The 19,158-nt window shown below is 51.2% G+C and overlaps 1 protein-coding gene across 7 annotated transcripts in view; it reads right to left on the minus strand.

The window, feature by feature from the left end:
• GATAD2A (GATA zinc finger domain containing 2A) overlaps positions 1 to 19,158 on the minus strand; it is a 100,049-nt gene that overhangs the window by 7,489 nt on the left and 73,402 nt on the right. For all 7 annotated transcript variants that reach the window (XM_045778862.2, XM_045778865.2, XM_087867132.1 and 4 more), the window contains 6 exons: positions 7,552 to 7,684; positions 7,292 to 7,423; positions 6,016 to 6,105; positions 5,267 to 5,398; positions 4,606 to 4,773; positions 2,648 to 2,927 (listed from right to left, as the gene is read on the minus strand). In XM_045778862.2, the coding sequence (XP_045634818.2) occupies positions 2,648 to 2,927; positions 4,606 to 4,773; positions 5,267 to 5,398; positions 6,016 to 6,105; positions 7,292 to 7,423; positions 7,552 to 7,684 (935 nt within the window). The remainder of the gene's footprint in view (positions 1 to 2,647; positions 2,928 to 4,605; positions 4,774 to 5,266; positions 5,399 to 6,015; positions 6,106 to 7,291; positions 7,424 to 7,551; positions 7,685 to 19,158) is intronic.

Here is a 19,158-nt window from a genome sequence, read left to right on the forward strand (position 1 = left end):
GCCAGCCTCGGGCTTTGGAGAAGGTTTGCTGATAGAAGGGAAGTTAAGCAGCTTTGGAAAATGCCATGGATTAGGTGCATTGGGTACCAACTCTTAAGAACTTTAGTGCTCTCTAGGGTCGCCTGGGTGTCTCAGCTGACTAAGCGTCTGCCTTCAGCTCAGGTCATGATCCCAGGGTTCTGGGATCAGTCCCGGGTCGGCCTCCTGCTCAGCAGGGGAGTCTGCTTCTCCCTCTCCCTCTGCCCCCAGCCTTTTGTGCTCTCTCAAATAAATAAAATCTTAAAAAAAAAAAAAAAAGAAAGAAAAGAAAAGAAAAAAAGAAAGTGACGTAAGGGGCACTTTTTGCATTCTGTAACTATCTTTTTTGTGTCTAGAGTACTCAAGGGTTTAACTTCCTCCTAACATCAGAGACAATGCTACCAAGAGACCCTTGGCCTCTACCTCCAGCCCTGGGCCTGCCCAAGCTGCCCCTGAATGCTGAGGGGTTGTACAGGATCAGACAGGGGGAGCCCCTCACCCCAGGCTCCCAACTCTAGGCCCTTAACTGCAGCTAACATTCTCTGGTGAAAAGAGCACATCACCTTCCAAACGTCCAACCCTAGAGGGCACAGTACCTCTTTCTAGGCAGCTGTAGTAGGCATGACCAACAACAGAGTGGAGACACTGGTACAAGGCTGCACTTTAGCCACCTAGCCTGGAGCTCTGGGAGGTATCAGGGGACACCTCAAAAGGGGCTCAGAGCTTCCTCCCACAGTTAGGTCCTGTGTTGGGCAATACGAGAGGGATACTGATCCCTGATGAGAGAACAAGTAGAGACAGGATGATTGGGGAGAGCAGATGCCCAGGGCACACAGGTTACAGATGGGTGGGCATTGTGTCCTGACTTGGGCCTCCCACCACCCACCCATCTTGCACTGGCCTCAGGGCAGCTCTTCTGCCAACATCACTCCATCATAAAAAAGACACTAAAGGGATCCAGACACATCCAAGCCATGTGAGAGCTCGCACCCTCCCCTGCTGGGCCTGGCCTCCTGACAAGAGGAGGCCACCATCCCCAATTTTACAGAGGCCAGTGTTGGCCCTTTGTGGCCTCCCACTCTCAGCCTAACTCATGGTCAGTCCTTGATATGGCCCTGTGGTTCCAGAGTATTTTAAGAGCAATGGGGTTGAGTGGGTGGGTGGGGTGCAGTAAGGAAGCTACAAGTAAATCTGAGGTGGCCAGCTGGGCATCCTTTGCCCTGGGTCTCACCCCCAACCAGGTAGGGAGGACTCTATCTCTAGGAGGCACTGGATATAACGTCCAAGGATATGATATATCCTCTGTGATATACTGACTAAAGAGGGAGAAAAGAGCACTCCCCCCAACACCCTGACGCCAAGCAGCACTGTAGGGACCACAACTCCCTGTTACACATACCTGCCTCCTTCCCTCTCTGCAGAAGAGAAGCAAGCAGGCAGAAGGTGCTTTTCCTCTGTACAGGCCCCATTACTGTCACTCCCAAGTCTGTGCTGGTAAGAGCAGCCCTGGAAGGGGTCGGCATGTACCAAGGGGCAATTCAAGGTATGTGGTCTGAAGCCTACAAGGCCCTCCCTTGCCCTGGACCAGTTACAGCTCTACCTCCTCCTCAGCTCTGAGCATCTGCTGTATCATGCAGGAGAGGATTCACCACAAACTCAATCTCAGAGCAGAAACGTCTTCAAATCGTCTGGTAGAGGCCCCTCAAGGGCCAACCTGGCCTCCCACCACCATTTCCAATGTTACTTTTGATCGTGACCCTATAATATGCCCTTTTTATCCCTAAAACCTCTTAACATGCAAGAGGTGCTTTCCAAACTGTTTCCAAGGAGGGTGATAAAGTGACTCTGGCCAAGGCATGGGCATCCCTCTCCTACCTTCAGGGCTCAGAGCACTTAAGGCTCTGGGAAATTCTAGCTGGAGAGACCCGTCTGGAAGCAAAGCCTGTCAGCCTCCTGCAAACATTCCTCCTCATCCCTCTCTGTCTGCCCCAATGTCCTAGAGCTGTTCAGACCATGCATGCAGGGCCTTGGGCTCCCCCAGGGCTCAGCTCTAAGAGGCCCCAACAAGAGGAGAAAGGTGACTGTGACATGTTTAAGTTATCTAAGGTGATAGATGGTGATCACATTCACTGCATCATACATATGATACTAATGTAACATTGTATGGCAACCATACTTTAATAATAAATACTTTAAAAATGTAAGAACTAATGGGGCACCTGGATGGTTCAGTTGGCTAAGTTAAGTGTATGACTCTTGATTTTGGCTCAGGTCATGATCCCAGGATGAGACAGCCCCAAGTTGGGCTGCACTGAGCGTTGAGTCTGCTTAAGATCCGCCCTCTCCTGCCTCCACCCCCACCCCGCCGCTGCCACTCCTTGAATACGCACACGCTCTCTCTCAATACATACATACATACATAAATGTAAAAACTACAACAAATAAGCAAAAAGTTAAGCCTCACAGCAAGCAGGAGGACTGATAACAAAAGGTCATCCATAAGATGCCCCACCCCAGACAGCGCTCAGCATACAGCAAGCATTCCGACACGTGCTGTGCATTGAAAATAACCTACGTAAGAAAAAACTTCAGTGTCAAAGAGATGAAAATGGCCCCAAGGCCCACTCACCTTGGGTCTCTAGCAGGTTCTGGACCACTTCCTCCAGGCCAACCAGGTAGATGAATTCGTTGTTGGCAGCACTGGGGAGGAAGTTCATCTCCGGGGCAGGGGGCTTGGGAGGGGGGATTTCAAGCAGCGTCTTCTCCAGCTGTTTGCGCAGCGCAAGCTTGGCAGCTGCCTGACGGCTGGCTGGAGAATCGGCAGAGGTGACCACAGAGGCCACGCTGGTGGGGGTGGAGTTGGCCTGAGCAGAGGTGGCTGTCGTCCCTTTCAGCGACGCTGGGGAAGGCTTTCGGGAGATAACAACCTGGTCAGGGTGCTGGGGGTGCCTGATCCCATAGCCCAGAATGGCACTGTTAGCTGTACTGACTAATGAGTCTTTAAGGTAGTATCTCCGAGGTGTCTGACGTCAGCAAGCCAACATGCAAAAGCAGCATTAAACTCATCACTGTATGAGATGACCAATCTTGTAAAACACATTTATTGAGGTTTAGCTGATATCCAATCAACTGCACACATTTATAATCTGTATTGTGCTGTGTTGTGCCACATGAGAACACCCATGAAGCCATAACCACGACCAGAGCAGTAGGCACCCCCGCTCAGACAACACAGCCACTGTCCCGTCACTATGGCTTAGCAGCCTTCCTCCCAGCACAGGTCTAAATGGCCGCCTTCTTCACAGGGGTATCACAGTGGATCACTACAGCACTGGTGGCATTTTCTTCATTGAGAACCTTTGTATGTGGTTGTCTGGAAACTCTAATGTTCCACTTACCTCATGTGTCCTCACTGCGGTTATAGGGAAGAATAGCTTTTGGACCAACCCCTGTCCCGCCCCTTCCCCTCTTGAGCTTTGGTGCTCCTGTACTACTTTCTCATCTTTATCTGGACCCCAGTGGCCAATGCTCCACTGTCTCCTTGCTCTAGTTCACCCAGCCCCCAACCATGTCAGGTGCTTTCCTCAAAACCCAGAGCTGATCACACCAGTGCCCTTCATTTTGTGGCGTTGAGGACCCTCCTGAAAATCAAAGGAAAGCAGCATATACCACCCCCGGGAAAATACATACACCTGACAACTTGCACACAACACATCATAGGACTCAGGGAGCCCAGAACGGTTTCCCAAGACCCCCACCCTCACAGAGGGTCTTCCAGAGCTGAACAGGTCTCCCAACATAGAGGACACACCAGCCATCACAGCACCTTGGCCTGGCCTGACTTTAGAGAAGGCAGAGATGCTGCCCAGAACCCTGCTGGTCAGGTTCTTATCTGAGAAAGGAAGACAAAGATGCACCACGCCAGAGGAGGAAGAGAAGCTAATACACCCATCAGCAAAAGCCCCTGCAGACCCAATAATTTTATCTGTCAATAAAGCTCTTGCTTCTAGCCTGCCCACCCACCCTGGTCCCATCTTCCTGGCTTTGCTGGGTGGAACAGGCCCACCCCATCTCAGAGGCTCTGTACAGAGGTGAAACGACTCGTGGCTAAGAATAGATGTGCTGGTGCTGTGAGGACATTTGCAGACATGCTCCCCTCATGTGCTCACGCATACAGGGAAGAGGGTGGGTAAGGCTCTGATGCCCCCCCGCCCATTCCAGCCATCTCCAGGCCCATCGGATGCTTTACCTGGCCTTATCCATCCCTCCAAAACATGCTGGGTCCCACATGCCACCTGAAGCCTCCCCCCGACCCTTCGGCTCGGGTCTGCACTCCCCCAATACCTACTCACCTCTGCTAGACCATAGTTCTTAACACAGGACTCCAGCCCATGACTTTTATATTGTGACAGGCCCGGAGAAGCTCTAGTCCAAACCCCCATGGAGCATCCAAGACCTTGCCTGGCTCTGAGGGAGCAGGCAGGTCACACCATACTACTCCAGCGACCAGACTAAGCTGTAGGACCCGGGGGCCCTTGATATGAGTATGGGGGGGGGAGGGTTAGGTTAGGTCAGCACAGGCCTCACCTGTGGGATGTTGACAAGCAGACTGGTGTTGGGGACGTTGGCGACGCGGATGAGGCCCTGCTGGATGATCCTCTGTCCCTGAATTTGCACACTGGGCACAGACGCCCGGGGGGCCAAGAGGAGTGGCGGCGGCCCCGTGCTGGAATGTTGTCTGATGTTGTGGATTTGCTGTGGGGTGGGATAGGGGACAAAATGATGAGAGAGACAGAGCGCCTGGGTGGCTCAGTTGGTTAAGTGTCCAACTCTTGATTTCGGCTCAGGTGATGATCTCAGAGTTGTGAGACTGAGCCCCATGTCGGGCTTTACACTGGGCATGGAGCCTGCCTAGGATTCTCTCTCTCCCTCTCCATCTGCCCCCCACCCCCCACTGCACTCTTTCTCAAAAACAAAAACAAAACAAAACCAAAAAACAACAAAAAGACACCACCTTTTCAAAGACTGAAAAACATCCCACTGTATGGATAACCCCTCCCACCCTCTAAAAAAGATTAATAAAAAATTTAAATAAAAAAATAAAAAGATGATGAGAGGAAGAATGGAGGAGGGGAAGGGTTGGGCCCCATAATGCCCAACCTGATGACTAAAAAGGGCTGTTCTTGTAAGGTGGCTGATTGGAATAGCCTGGACACATTCTTACACCCCACAAGCATACCCTGCTCACCTGAGCCCCCCTGACGAGTGGGGGCATGACGACCTGTGAGCTCGCCTGTGGCCCCAGCTTCGAGGACACCTGCTGCCCGCCGCGAACCAGGGGTGGTGGGATGACACTGCCAGGCATTCTTGTTGAAGAGGTCTGTCAATAGCACCAAACCCCAGATTTTATATGTTTTTTTTTTTTTTTAAACAGGTTTGCTGTTTTGTGAAAGTACACACTTGTTTAAGGTAGGGAGGACACTAAAATGCCTATTTATTCTAAGCACAAAAGAACAAGGAACATGGATTACAACAACAGCCATGCAGACTGGGCTCACTTAGGAGTGAACTGCACCAACAAGGTAGCACATTTTCACCCTCACAACCCCCACCATAGCAGAAGTCCAGCTAACCTGGGCTGGGTATCACTTTCTTGCTGGTCTGAGCTGGGGGCACAGGCCTGTTTGAGGGAAGGTGGGCCCCTGTTCAGACCTTAGTCTTGTGTCTGGGAGTGGGAGCTCTGCCCATCTCACCCTGTGGGCAGGAGATCCTCTTGGGTCCCACAAACTTGGGAGTGTCGAAACAAAAGAAACTTGGTCTGCTTAAATCTTGGTTCTCTCTCCGATTTTGCTAGGAGCAGTCATAAGAGGAGCCCTCTCAGCACTGGCATGGTTTGTTCATGATGTCAACAGTGGCCTAAGTTTGGGCCTCACTCCAATCTAATCACAGGAACTGGATCAGGACTGCTCAGGAGCCTAACACAGTGGGAACACTGACCTGAAGGGATGGCTTGCCAGAAGGAATGTTCTGGGTGCCCCGCACGAGCGGGGGAGGGGTGGTCACAGCACTCCCAGCAGAGCCTGCAGGCTGTAAGAGAGCAGGACATGCAAGAGATGAGCGGGTTGTCAGCCCCACTCCCCTTACACACAATCCAGACAGAGGAAGATTAGTTCTCTTCCTCTTCCAAAGGCACCAGGCTCTAGGTTCTGCTTCCAGCCTGCTCAAGTCTGTAGTAGGCATTGACACACTTGAAATGGGCAGAGAAGAGACTTTCCAACACCCCGCACCCCTGGGGATAACTGACATCACATTGTGGTTCAAGAGCAGGTTTTGCCTTCCAGGGGATGTGAAGGGCTGGTAGTGGTGGCTGAGGCAAAGCACCCCAGGCCTGAATAGCTTAATCCCAACCTCGGTGAGAAAACACTGAGTCCAAGCACTTCTTAAACTAACATATTCCACTAGATTAGGGACAGACTTGGTTCACTACACTGAGTCTTAAATAATTGGAAAGGAAACAAGTAATAGGCAGGCTCTGTCTACTTACTGTGTTCAAGTGGGAGCTGAAGCAAAGCCCTAAGTGAGACCAATGAGTATTCTCCTGTCCTGTTCCCTTAAGAGAAACTGTGTTCTATATACTCTGTCAGCTCAATATTGCCCATGATACATTTACTTTCTGCTTTACTGAGATAGTGGTTCAAGTAAAAGGAAGGGTAGCTTAAAAAAACCCAACAAAACAAACCTGACATTGGCCTAGGTGGTGACCTGCATTTAGAAGCAGCAAAAAGAGCCTCAGACATCAGGGGAGATAGCAGGAGGAGCCCCAGGACAGAGACTCTGGGGCCTGGGCCGCACTGTGGCATGCCCCTGCAGCATTAGGGAATCTGTCCACCAAACTATGGTAGCCCCAGATGGCCAGTATGGCCCACCCACAGGGTAGGAGGCCTCTCTATAAATGGGTCTGGGAAAGAGCTCTTAAGAACCCAGAACTTCCAGCAGTTTCTAAGACATCTGTTCTCTGTTTTCTTGATGCTTCTCATCTATAAGGAGTTTTACATACTCGGATCGAGAATATTCTAAACCAAAACACACTGTAATATCCTCTTACTGTGACTTCCTTTTCCCAAAATCTATAATTCAAATTTCCATTTCAGACCTTGACCCTTACTCCTGTTCCTGGCACTGAGGTGGGCCAAGGTAATGAGTGTGGATTTCCATTCCCTGTTTTAATTGGCTCCTGCTGACTCTTGAGGAGAGAATGGACACACACACACACCTTCTGGGTGGTAGTTTCCTTTTGTATTTGACTCTGCCGCAACTTTTTTAGTAAAACAAGTTTTGCTTCTTCTAATCTTAACTCTTCTTTCAGTTGCTTAATCATCCTTTCTCGTTCTTCAGGACTGCTTTTCTGCAAGGGCAAGAAAACAAGAGTCGAAGGGGAGAGCCACAGCCAGGGAGCACAGGCCCCACCATCACCAACACCATTTGGGGATATTGTCAGGCAGGGTCACCCCCCAACATGGGGACAAGGCTCACCATGAGGGCCTCGGTACTGGTCTCCTTCAAAGCCTCCTTCGTCAGCCCGTTCACCCTTGGGCTTGCAGGCTGCTCATTGTCAGAGAGCACAATCACATCAGGAGAGGGGGCTCTCCTCTCAGACTTCATGTCACTGTGGAGCAGGGAAAACAGGTTGTTACCAGACTGCCTGGACGCTCTGCCAGACACCATTCCCCAGAGCCCGGCACCCACGCACCACAGATGCCCAGATTTAGACACAATCACAGCAAGGAGGTGGAGAGCACGGCTGCCCCACTCACTCTCCCCAGCCTCTCTCCTTGGGCTTCCTCCCTACCACACACCCAAACTGACTTCTCTCACTGTACTCACCACGAGGCACCCAAACCGACAGCTAGCCCCAAGCCAGGTCTATTCTTGGTGCCCACTTCTCTGCACCCAGGGCTGAGGACACCTGTATTCAAGGGTGATATGGCCATTTTGGAAAACACCACAGCTCTCTTCTCTACCATGTGGTTCAGTGGCCGATAAAAATGCTCAGCCTGAGGGGTGCCTGGGTGGCTCAGTCAGGTAAGTGCCGACTCTTGATTTCAGCTCAGGTCGTGATCTCAGGGTGATGAGATCGAACCCTGTGTAGGGCTCCGTGCTCAATGCAGAGTCTGCTGGAGATTCTCTCCCTCTGCCCCTCTCCCTGTTCGTGCAGGCACGCACGTGCGTGCGTGCTCTCTCTCAAAATAAACAATCTTAAAACAACAACAAAACCCCCAGGATCCTGGGGCTGAGGCAGGGTCTTTCTTGGCCTGTTGTCAGGGCTCCTGTGTGTTAGTGTGACAGTGTGATGCTGAGCTTCTACTGTGTCGCTGACCCCACACACAAGGTCCCAGAGACACTGCTTTGCCCAACCAAGCACCTGTTTGCTGAGGGCCCAATGTAAACTTTCCCTCAAGATCTGGCCTCCACTTGTGTTGAAGGGTTAGAATGGATCCTTTTCATCAGTAGGAAAACCAGCAGAGGACCAAACAAACCCACTAGGTGGCACTGTGACCCAGTGAACAAACTCGATAAAGTTAATCAGGAGAAATAGGTCTGGTTGTCCCACTCCTCCTGCTAGACCCCAGCACAGCAAGGACAGAGTTATAGATGGAGAACTAGTTTTAAGATCCCACTGAACTGCCTTTTCCAGTCCTGGAATGAGCTCTGTCTTTAGGGAAGGATGGGCAGAGAGGACCAAATGCTGAGGGTTCATGTTTGCCCCTGGACTCTTCCCCACAACCAGGGCTTTTCCATCCCTCCTAAAGAAGCACATAGTGGTTACACTTCAATACTCCTAAACATGATTTGATTGAACCAGTGCAGCTACTGGCCGAACTCTCAGGAGAGATCAGGTGAGAGGACCAAAAGGTGCCATTTCAATGTATACAGTCTCCTCACTGGGGTGATTAACCCACATTCTCAAGTCCAGAAACTGGTTGGCTGTTTATAAAGTAACCCAGGACGTGACATTCAGGCCTCACCAAACCAAAGACCAATGCAATTTGGGAACCACCACTCATTCTGTATGTCTCCCTGCTGACTGCCCACTCTGCACAAGATCAACTTTCAAGGTGACCTCAGGGCTCCAATTCCATCCAGGTTCTCTGGATGCAGACACAGATATTGAGGGGCAGTGCAAGGCCCCAGCACGGGAGCTGTAGCCACTGGTCCCAGCCCAGGTGGGCTCCCAGGTGGCTGCATGCAGATAGAGCAGCAGCCCAGGCAGAACCAAGTCTAGAATTGCAGACTGCAGGCACTTCCTGAGCAAGAGTGCACTGAGACACTGGTAATCACTTTTTATGATCTTACTGAGGGCATGTACTTTTTCTTAAGGTTGAGAGGTCTAACAAAACTCAAATTTGCCTGAGGGAAGAGGGCAGGCTGAGGGACCGAGACCATCTGGAGGCTGAAGCTTCCTGAGATGGCCACTCTGACCACAGGACTCCCAGGTCTCATCTTGGCCTGAGAGTAATCAATAACTCAACCAAGAGATGACATCACCCCCCACCCCCATCAATGATCACTCAGCATCCCAGCAGCCAGCAGGGAGTGAACTTCCTGTATGCTAATCAGCCACCAAAAAGTCACGTGACAAAGGCATTTCCCTCCTTGGTCATGTGACCCTTTAACTGTGCCTTCCAACATGAAAACCATGGCAACAGCCAGTTCTAACCGGTTTGTGACACGCAGCCTTCATTTTGAGAAGTGAGGTAGGGTTCAGGTGCTGTCAGAAAATGGAGGCACCCAGCTCACCATGGGCTGCCCAGCTGCAGGCACTTCCTATGTGGCACCAGTCCACGAGGAACTGCTGGTGTATTACAGGGGCCAGGGCCACCAGTCCCTCTAGCTGACAACATGGAAAACTTTCCTACGCTCAATTTTTAAAGTAAAGGTGCTTCAAAGGTCTTCTCAGTACTTTCTCAGAGAGTTCTTCCAATTCAGGAGAAAGAACACCCCTTTTGACACAGGCTAAAAATTACTATGGGCATTCTTTAAAAAAAAAAAAATTGTTCTAAATTATAAAAGCATTTAGGCAGAAGAACAAAAGCAGAGGAAATCTAGCCCAACATGCCGGGCGGGGGGTGGGGGTGGGGGTGGGGGTGGGGGAGAGTATTGTGGCCAGGTACACTGCTTTCCTGCTTACAGTCCATGGGGGGCATGAGGGCACCAAGTTTATTTGGAAGCTACATGCTTTCAGAGCAATCCAATAAGCCCATCCTGCCCATCTTGGGAACTCTTTTTTTTTTTTTTTTTAAAGATTTTATTTATTCAACAGAGATAGAGACAGCCAGTGAGAGAGGGAACACAAGCAGGGGGAGTGGGAGAGGAAGAAGCAGGCTCATAGCAGAGGAGCCTGATGTGGGGCTCGATCCCACAACGCCAGGATCACGCCCTGAGCCGAAGGCAGACGCTTAACCGCTGTGCCACCCAGGCGCCCCCCATCTTGGGAACTCTTATGTAAAATATTATGATCAAAAGAGATTTTTATGTGACCTATGAACACCCCTGGAAGGAGACTATGCTATTATCAACAAAAATGGTCTCATCACCTCCTCCCCTGTATGCCAGCCCTGGCTAACCAAATACAAAAGTTTTTTTACCTGCTTGGAACTTCCATCAAGTTTCCTAGAGGGAAGGGAGGGATTATATAATCTTAACTCAATGACAGATCCCATGTCCACAGCACCAGGCTACCATCCCAACCACTCACCAATCAGCATTCTGTGCAAAGTTAAAATTTAGTGTCCTCCCAGCCCATTCCAGGGGAATCGGTCTCATCAAGAAAACAGAAATCGTCCTTGGCAGCTCTGACCTTTGCTGTTCTCTGAAAGGGCTTGCCTGATGTATAGGAAAGGGACACTTCATCCACATTTGTTCATTCACTCACTCACTTGTATTTGCTGAAAACCCACTAAGAAAGCAGGTGCTGTGCTAAGCAACAGGGATAAATCCCTGGATAAAAGGCAGTTCTGTTCTCAGGATCCATCAGGAGGGACAGACCCCCAAACCAGGAGGGGAGGGGCAAGTAAGGGCATATCCACAGGTGGGAATGGACCACCACTTCCCTTGGCTCACTGAACAGCGGGAAAACTTCACTGGAGCGCAAAGAAATGCAGCATCTTGCTACCCCAAAGACCTGCTCCATCAAAGACTGTATTTCACAAGATCCCCAAGATTCTTTTCCTAAGATTTTATTTATTTATTTGACAGAGAGAGAACACAAGCAGTGCGGGCAGGGGCAGAGGGAGAGGGAGAAGCAGACTCTCCCCTGAACAGGGAGCCTAATGTGGGGCCTGATCCAGGATCCCAAAATCATGACCCGAGCCGAAGGCAGATGCTCAACTGACCCTGCCACCCAGGTGCCCTGATCCCCAAGATTCTTGCACATGCTAGGGAAGCCAAAGAGGACTGGAGGCCCAAAGAGGCCTCAGGACAACAAATTCCACCTCAGGGGCCAGCCTGAGGAGACAGGTATGGACAGCCACAACTATTCCCTGCCAGAGCCCTCTCTCTTCCCCTTATCTTTTGGGCCTGGCTGGATGGGAAGAGACAAGTAACTACTTACTAGCAGTGATTAAGGGTGGGATGGGGACCACTGCTAGACCTAGCACCAGCCTCACCCACTTCACCTTGGTTCCACCAAACGCTACCTTAGTGTGTTCCTCCATTGGAGCCCATTCACACCCCCCAGGCCAAATGGATCAACTGGTTTTTTTCAGCTCCCAGCCCCTGTACCCCAGGCTCCTACCCACAGATACATCCTGCCTGGGTTCCTCCTGCCTTCACTATGGGTCCCTCCATGGAATGTTCCCCCACCACTCCCGAGGCCCCCATGTGAGCCCCAACTCACACTTCAAGACACAACTTTAAAACCATGTGCCCTCAGAAAGGTCCTTGCCTGGCCCAGTCCTCCAACGCGCCGGCCCTGGGAGCATGACCAGCACTCCCCTAGTGCACTCATGGAGAACACCCCCCACAGCATGCATGCCTGAGGAAGCCTTCTTAGCTATGCCCAGTACTATCCATCATGGGGGTGGGGAGCTCAGGGCAGAATTCTGGGGTTCCACGAAGGGCAGCATAGGCCTGAGCAGAGGCTTCCCTGCCAGCAACCAGCTTATTCACCCTCACTCCAGCAAACTAGTCCAAATAAAGTATCTTTACCTTTCTACTGGGTCAACTCACTACCCCACAGCCTTGCAGGGTGACACTGTCATTACCTGTTTGTCAGGCAGGTTCCCCCACCTAAGCTGGGGCTGGAGGCCAACCTGGAGGCACAGGAGCCAGGGCCCCACAGTCCCACTCAGAGCCTGTCTCCATGAGGCCCAGGCACCACAGCTTCCAATAAGCGCCAGGATATTCCCAGGGTGACCCAATAAGCAATGGATGAGAGGGGTCCAGCCCTGATGAGACACCACACCTCCAGGAAAGGGGGTGATGCCCCCCACCTCTCCAGAGCCAGAGGGGCAGGAATCTTCCCCTAGTACCACACTGGCTGGGAGTGGGGGACAGGCCACAGGGCCTACTCCAAGGCCTGTGGCTATCCTCATGAAAGCTCACATAAGTAGGCACTATGAACCAGGCCTGCACACTAGGGGCCTCCCCCAAAAAGCCGTCTGAATTTCACTTGGGTCTGCCTCTTGTAAGTGAAGAGCCCACGAAAGGACATTTCCCTCTCTGTGCCTCCTACACCAGGACAGGAATTCCTGCCCTGCTGCCCCTCAGGATTGCTGGTGAGTGCAACCTCAGTGCTGAGGAGGCTTGGACACCCTAGGAGATCATCAGGGAGGTTCAGGCCCCAATCTTTCCTAAAACAGTAAATAGCTGTTTGCCATAAATGCAAACTTGGCACAGAGCAGACAACCGGCCATTGTGGGTTAATACTCGAATATTCTCAAACCCAGGGAGGGCAGGAATGTTATCTGTTTTATGACCTGCTCTGTCCGAGCAGCTAAAGCAGGACCTGGCACGGTGCGTGCTCAGGCAACATGGCTGGTGGATGTGCCCACCTCTTCCTCAGCACCTGGTTCCAAGTTGGGTTCTGTGAGTTCATGAGGAATCCAGTGATGCCTGTATGAGGAATCCAGTGATGCCTGTAGAGACTGACTGATGACCTTACACATGTGGTCAGCTTTTTCCACATGTACAGATGCCACATTGTTAAAGGATGTGCAAATTCACTTAAAAGGATTTTTGAAGGGGCACCTGGGTGGCTCAGTCAGTTAGGCGTCCAACTCTTGATTTCACCTCAGGTCATGATTTCAGAGTCATGAGACTGAGCCCCACGTTGGGCTCCGCGCTGAGTGCAGAGCCTGCTTAAAATTCTCTCCCCTTCTGCACCCCCCCCCCCCCCCCGCCGATCCCCGCTTGCTCGGGCACTCCCTCTCTCTCTTAAAAAAGGGATTTCTACATTCTGTGTCATCATGTCTGTCTTTTCAAGCAATAGGTCCTGGAAGCACAACTCCTAACCTGTGAGTCAGGACTTTGGTGGATATTAAGAAGGAGCCTTAATACAGTCAACAAAATCATGTATAGACCACCACGCTACACCCTGATGAGACCGTCCATACCTCTCCACGTTCACACATCCATTCAGTCCTGTCCCCAGAACCTGGGCTGGTTTTGTGGCTCACTCTGTGAACTACAGGAATGCAGAGGAAGCAATGCTACAAGCTTTTGAGGCTAGGTCACAGAAGCCTTGCTGTTTCCGCTTGGGCCCTAAGAATGCATGCTCTGGTGGGGTCTCACACTGTGCTGAGGATGTCAGTTAGTTGTATGGAAAGAGGGTCAAAGACACAAAGAGATGGGCCTAGTCATCCTATGAGTGATAAAGCCACTAGGGACATCCAGCCTGGTTGAAAAAGGACTGCAAGGTAAGAGCCCAAGAAGCAGCACCCAGCTAGGACCATCCGACCGGCAGACAGGACAGACAATGCTACACCAACACATCGGCACTTTAAACCACTAAGCCAACAGGGCTGACAGCCCAGCTCTGCCCCAGGGAACTAGCCCACACCACTGTTACTCCATATCCTTTCTCAGACTGTTCCCAGCAAGGAGACCCACTCTAGATATTACCTGGGACAAAGCAGGGAGAAAGAATGTGGGAAAGAAACAGTTTACCCAAGCAACCACCCCTGCTGAACCTCAAATCCCCCCAAAAGGACCAGCAGTTCTCTGTGCATGACGGATGGCCACAGCAAATGCAGACTTGAGAGGATATAGAAGCACAGCTCCAGAAAGGCCTGAGACCAGAGCTGCTCAAAAAAGAAAGGAAGTGAACAGAGGGTCCCACAGGAAAGGAGGGGGCCATCTGTGGGTCTGGAAGCCACCACAGCCTCAAGCATTACACCGAGTGGTGTGAATCAAAGCCAGAAAGCAATTCTGCATGCTTAATCTAATGAGCATCCCCAGTCCAGAAACACTTCTAGAAAAGTCCTACAAGAGAGAAAGATGGTTACCACAACTTCCCAGGTTAGTCCTACCACCTGGGAACATTTCACTGACCCCTACACATACCTCTGGGATCTTTCATGGCCATCTGGACATGGGAGCTGCTCACTAGGACTCCTCATCACCGCCCCCTTTCCCAAGGGGAGCTGTTCACTAAGAGACACTTGGTGTGATTAGAAAGGGAGCTCTGCTGCACACAGACACAGGCTGTGCCCCAAAGCTGAAGACTTGCCTGCCCTAGGGGACGGTAGGCACCGACGGATGCCTGGTCCCCTCCCCAGACCCCCAGGGCCCTGGAGCCCACCTGCTTCCTGCCTGCCCCAGCCCCTCTTCAACTCCCTGGACTCCCTTCTTGGCATCCATTACCACTTCTCCCAGCCCTGTAACTTGACACTCTGTTGGCTGGGATATCAAGAGAAAAGCGCAGAGCCTGCTTTGTAGGGGCTGGGAAGTCAGAACACATTTTGCTTCTTGGCCACAGAGGCCATGGAGGTGAGCAGCTGGGGATGAGATTTTTGAAACCCAGCCATCATTCTTCCTGGAGACTTCAGGTCCAGCTATCACTCTCGGAATCCATTATGGCGCACCCTGCCACAGCTACTGCTGAACATCTCAGAAGAAAGAGAAGGAGCTCCTGTAGCCAGGCTCTGGCCCTGAGAGCCCATCCCCCCTTCCAGGGCCCCCAGCACAGAGGAGGGCAGTCACAAGACACATGGCCAGAGCAGAGGAGAGAGTGCTGTGCTGTCAGCAAGGCCAGGAAGCATTCAGCCTGTCCTGCTGGGGCTCCTTCTAGGAACACAGGAGCCCCCGGAAGTCACAGCCTGGCCAGGGAGGCCCAGAGGACTTCACTCCAACTGAACAACAGAGGCCAGTTTCAGGAGCGTGCAGAGTTCCCAAGGGCTGTAGAGACAAGGCAAGGATGGGTGAAACAGAGCACTCCCTGGGCCAGAGAAACCAATTGTGACCCCACATAAAGGCCCCAACACCAAATGGTAATGGGGCAGCCTTCAGGGCCAGCATCCACCCAAGGAGGTCACAGAAGCATAACCCTGCCAGCAGCCAACACGTCCAGCTAGGATCTGGTAACACCAGAAAGGCTAAATCCAATTCAGTATGCTCTGCTCAGAAATCTGGGAAGGGGCACTTGTTACAAATGACCAGTCATAGAACTTAAAGGCTGACCTACCACGGGTTTGGAAAAATCACCCAAGACATTTACGGACCCTTTACAAGGGCCATCTCTGTGACAACCACCAAGATGCACACTTCTGTATAATCCTCTCAACTGCCTGATCGTCACTCCACTCTACAGGTGAGGAAACAGTCAGAAAGGCATGACTTAAGGTCACACACCTATGGCCTGCAGATAACCTGGGCTCACACTAGGCCCAGGCTTCTGTGGACCCTTGGTAATCCCGCCCAACTCTGGGACACCGAGGGCTGCCATGTGTACCCTGCACTGGACTGGGACCCAGGCCCCCACCATGAGTCAGATCAGCTGGGTGCCCATGGCCTACAGAGGGCTCAATGGCACCCCAGAAAAAGCAACAGTCAGAGGGTGGAAGAGAATGCATTCCACATGACTGTCAACTCTGATACCTCTAACTCAGGTTATCAAATACCATTTTTGGACTAGATTAAAGAGGAAAATACTTTTATTTATTCTTAGGATCCTGGACAGCCAGCAGCATCCTCATGCCGAGTCCCTGAGGTGAGAAAGAGATGACAGTGTGAAAACATGGATGTAGTCCTTGGACTTGACTGGGAAACAACTCTCGCTACACATGGACTGCCACCTGCCCAAGAAAGCTGGGTGGGGTTTCAGTACTCTGGAATCCAGACTCCTAAAGGGTCCGGGGCCTGGGAGAGTAAAAGAAAAAGGAGCATGGGACCCCGAATGCCACAGCATCAATGCTAGTGATACCTCCATCTGGTCACCACACCCACATGCCAGACCAACCTTCCTCCAGGGAGGAACACAATGAGAACCCAGGAGCACTCTGCAGCATGAAGGGACTCCCTACATCATGTGAACCCAAACACACTTCCTGGGATGCCAGCTCCCTCACCAACTCACAGCAAGAGAAAGTCACCTGTGTGCAGATGAAAACTACACACCGGAAACAAACATTGCTCTCCAGCTTGCAGCAACTACAAACTTCTGTGATAAATGGAAAGTGCTTGCTTTGCCTGGAAATTTACTTCCCCCTTCCCAAAATCTGTTTTTTTTTTTTTTTTTAAGATTTTATTTATTTATTTGACAGAGAGAGACACAGCCAGCGAGAGAGGGAACACGAGCAGGGAGAGTGGGAGAGGAAGAAGCAGGCTCCCAGTGTAGGAGCTTAATGTGGGGATCAATCCCAGGACCCCGGGATCACGCCCTGAGCGGAAGGCATACGCTTAACAACTGAGCCACCCAGGTGCCCCTAAAAATCTGTATTTTAAATTGCTTGATCCTCCCCAACCTTCGCCTGGCAAATCCCAACTTGCCCTCCCAGCATAGCTCCGGTGTCCCTCACCTCCACCAGACCTGCTCCAGCTGCTCTGAGTGCAGCAGGACCATGGGAAGCTAGTCGTACCTTTGCAGCTGTGAGGGCTCCACCCAGTCACCAAACCTCAATGAACTTCAGTTCCTTCATCTGCAGAATGGGATTCCACTGACCTCCAGGGGATGTTGTAAAATGTAAAAGGCATTAAACGTGCACCCAGTTCACAAATGACAGCCCCAGCTCTTTCCCCCATTCTCACTGAACATGATGTGCACAATCAGAACAGCCCCATCACCTTTGCAGCTGTAATTTAGCTCAGAATTGACTCATCTGGCCACCTGCCCTATAGTCGGAGGTCCCTGGGGACAAGGTCTCATGCTGAAGGCTTCCCTTCCTTCTATTGTCTGACTCCAGCAGGCCATTAACCACTGCTGCCTGAGATGTAAGCACACAGCCCTGATGGACGTCCTTGTCTATGCCCACTCTAGACAGCCTATTCCCAGCCCACCTAAGCTCCTCTGCATTGCCCTGGGCTCTGCCAGGTCGTTGTTATAACGCTGAGATAACTGCCTTTTTCACCAAGTTAGGACAGTAGTGCCAAACTGCCAGTACTCAACGACACCATGATATAGGCAAAGCCCTGGATGAAGTACATGCTATTGACTTTATTAAACTTCAACCCTTGAGCACATGTCTTTTTAATATTCTCTGACAAGATAAAACACTTCTCCTGCATACCAAAGCAGGACAGCCACCCAGAAGCAAAGCATGTGTGTGAGCATTCACAAGGCTTGAAGGAAGGGTACTTTACATCTGTGGTCCTCCTCAAACCCATCACCCCAGGCCAACCATGAAAAAAACTCCAGACAAATCACAACTAACGATTTCCCAGAACACACCTGACCAGTTCTCCTTAAAACTGCTGAGGTCATCAAAAACAAAAGAAAGTCTGAGAAACTGTCTCAGGCCAGAGGTGTCTAAGGAGATATGATGATTAAATCCAGGACAGAATAAATATTTTCAAATTTCTAACACAGCAAATAGAGAAGATATTTTTCACATAACCAAGACGGAAAGGGGGTTATACCAATGCTTTCAGCAAAGGGCTTCCCATGGCAAGTGCTAGTCTGAGCAAAGGCTCCTCAATGGAGCCCTCCTGACATGCCATGGCCCACATGGCTTTCTCTTGCTGCCCGAAGTTGTGTTTTGAAAAGTGAGGCATACTAAAAATTTCAAAGGACTCACCCCACAGATACCCCATAATTTTCCTATAAAATCTATTCAATTATAAGCCAACAAAATTCGGTAACCCTGTTCTTGTGGCCTTAAAAGCGGCAACTGGACAGGCTCTGCACTTACCCAATTCACAGAGAATATGGCACTGCCCAGGGCACCCTAGACACCCTGAATCTGCAGATGGGGAGGCCAAGCATAGGCTTCCCTTGAAAGTCAGCTGGGTGCCCCAGGCTCCCAATGCCAAGACACTATCCTGTCCATCTCACACCCCATTCCCCCCATACCTCCATTCTCCAGGCAAAGGCATCTCTCCCTCCTCCCAACATGTCCACTTCCATCCTCACGTTCAGGTGTCCCACAAGCTTCTGGGCTCCACCCAGGCCCAGAGCACCAACTCTTTCCTCTCCGAAGGGCACCCCCTGGCCTGCCCTTCCCACCCGCTCCAGAGGGAGTGCCATGGCCCTGCTCCAACCACCACTGTGGACCTTCTCAGACCCTCTCACCAAACTCAATGGCTCCAGGGACCTGCAGCCCCTGAGCATCCCAATTTCTGGGGTGTGAGCTCCCTAAAATATGCTACCCAGATCACTCTTTCCCACACTGCCCATGGACACTGTAAGTTGCCTCAAAGGAAGGTAATGCTGTGTGCCTGGACTGGCTGTTTTCTTTAGAGTGTGGTTGTGTTAAAGTTGTTTCTGAAAGCTATCAAGGCCCTGCACTGAGGAACTGCGTGTCACCAGGTCTCAGTCCTACTAAGACTGGAACAAAGCTTTTCAAAGTGGTTATTTACATCACAGCTATTTTTAAGATTTAAGCTCTAAAAATAAGCAGTCTTACGGCCTGGGACCCAGGGAAGGGGATTAGAAACGTCTGGTATGTCTCCCATCTCCACCCATCAGACACTCCCCACCTCCTCTCC

Source organism: Ursus americanus, chromosome 14 (assembly GCF_024610735.1).
Source record: "Ursus americanus isolate L20-20 chromosome 14, mUrsAme1.1.p, whole genome shotgun sequence".
Classification (NCBI taxonomy): domain Eukaryota; kingdom Metazoa; phylum Chordata; class Mammalia; order Carnivora; family Ursidae; genus Ursus; species Ursus americanus.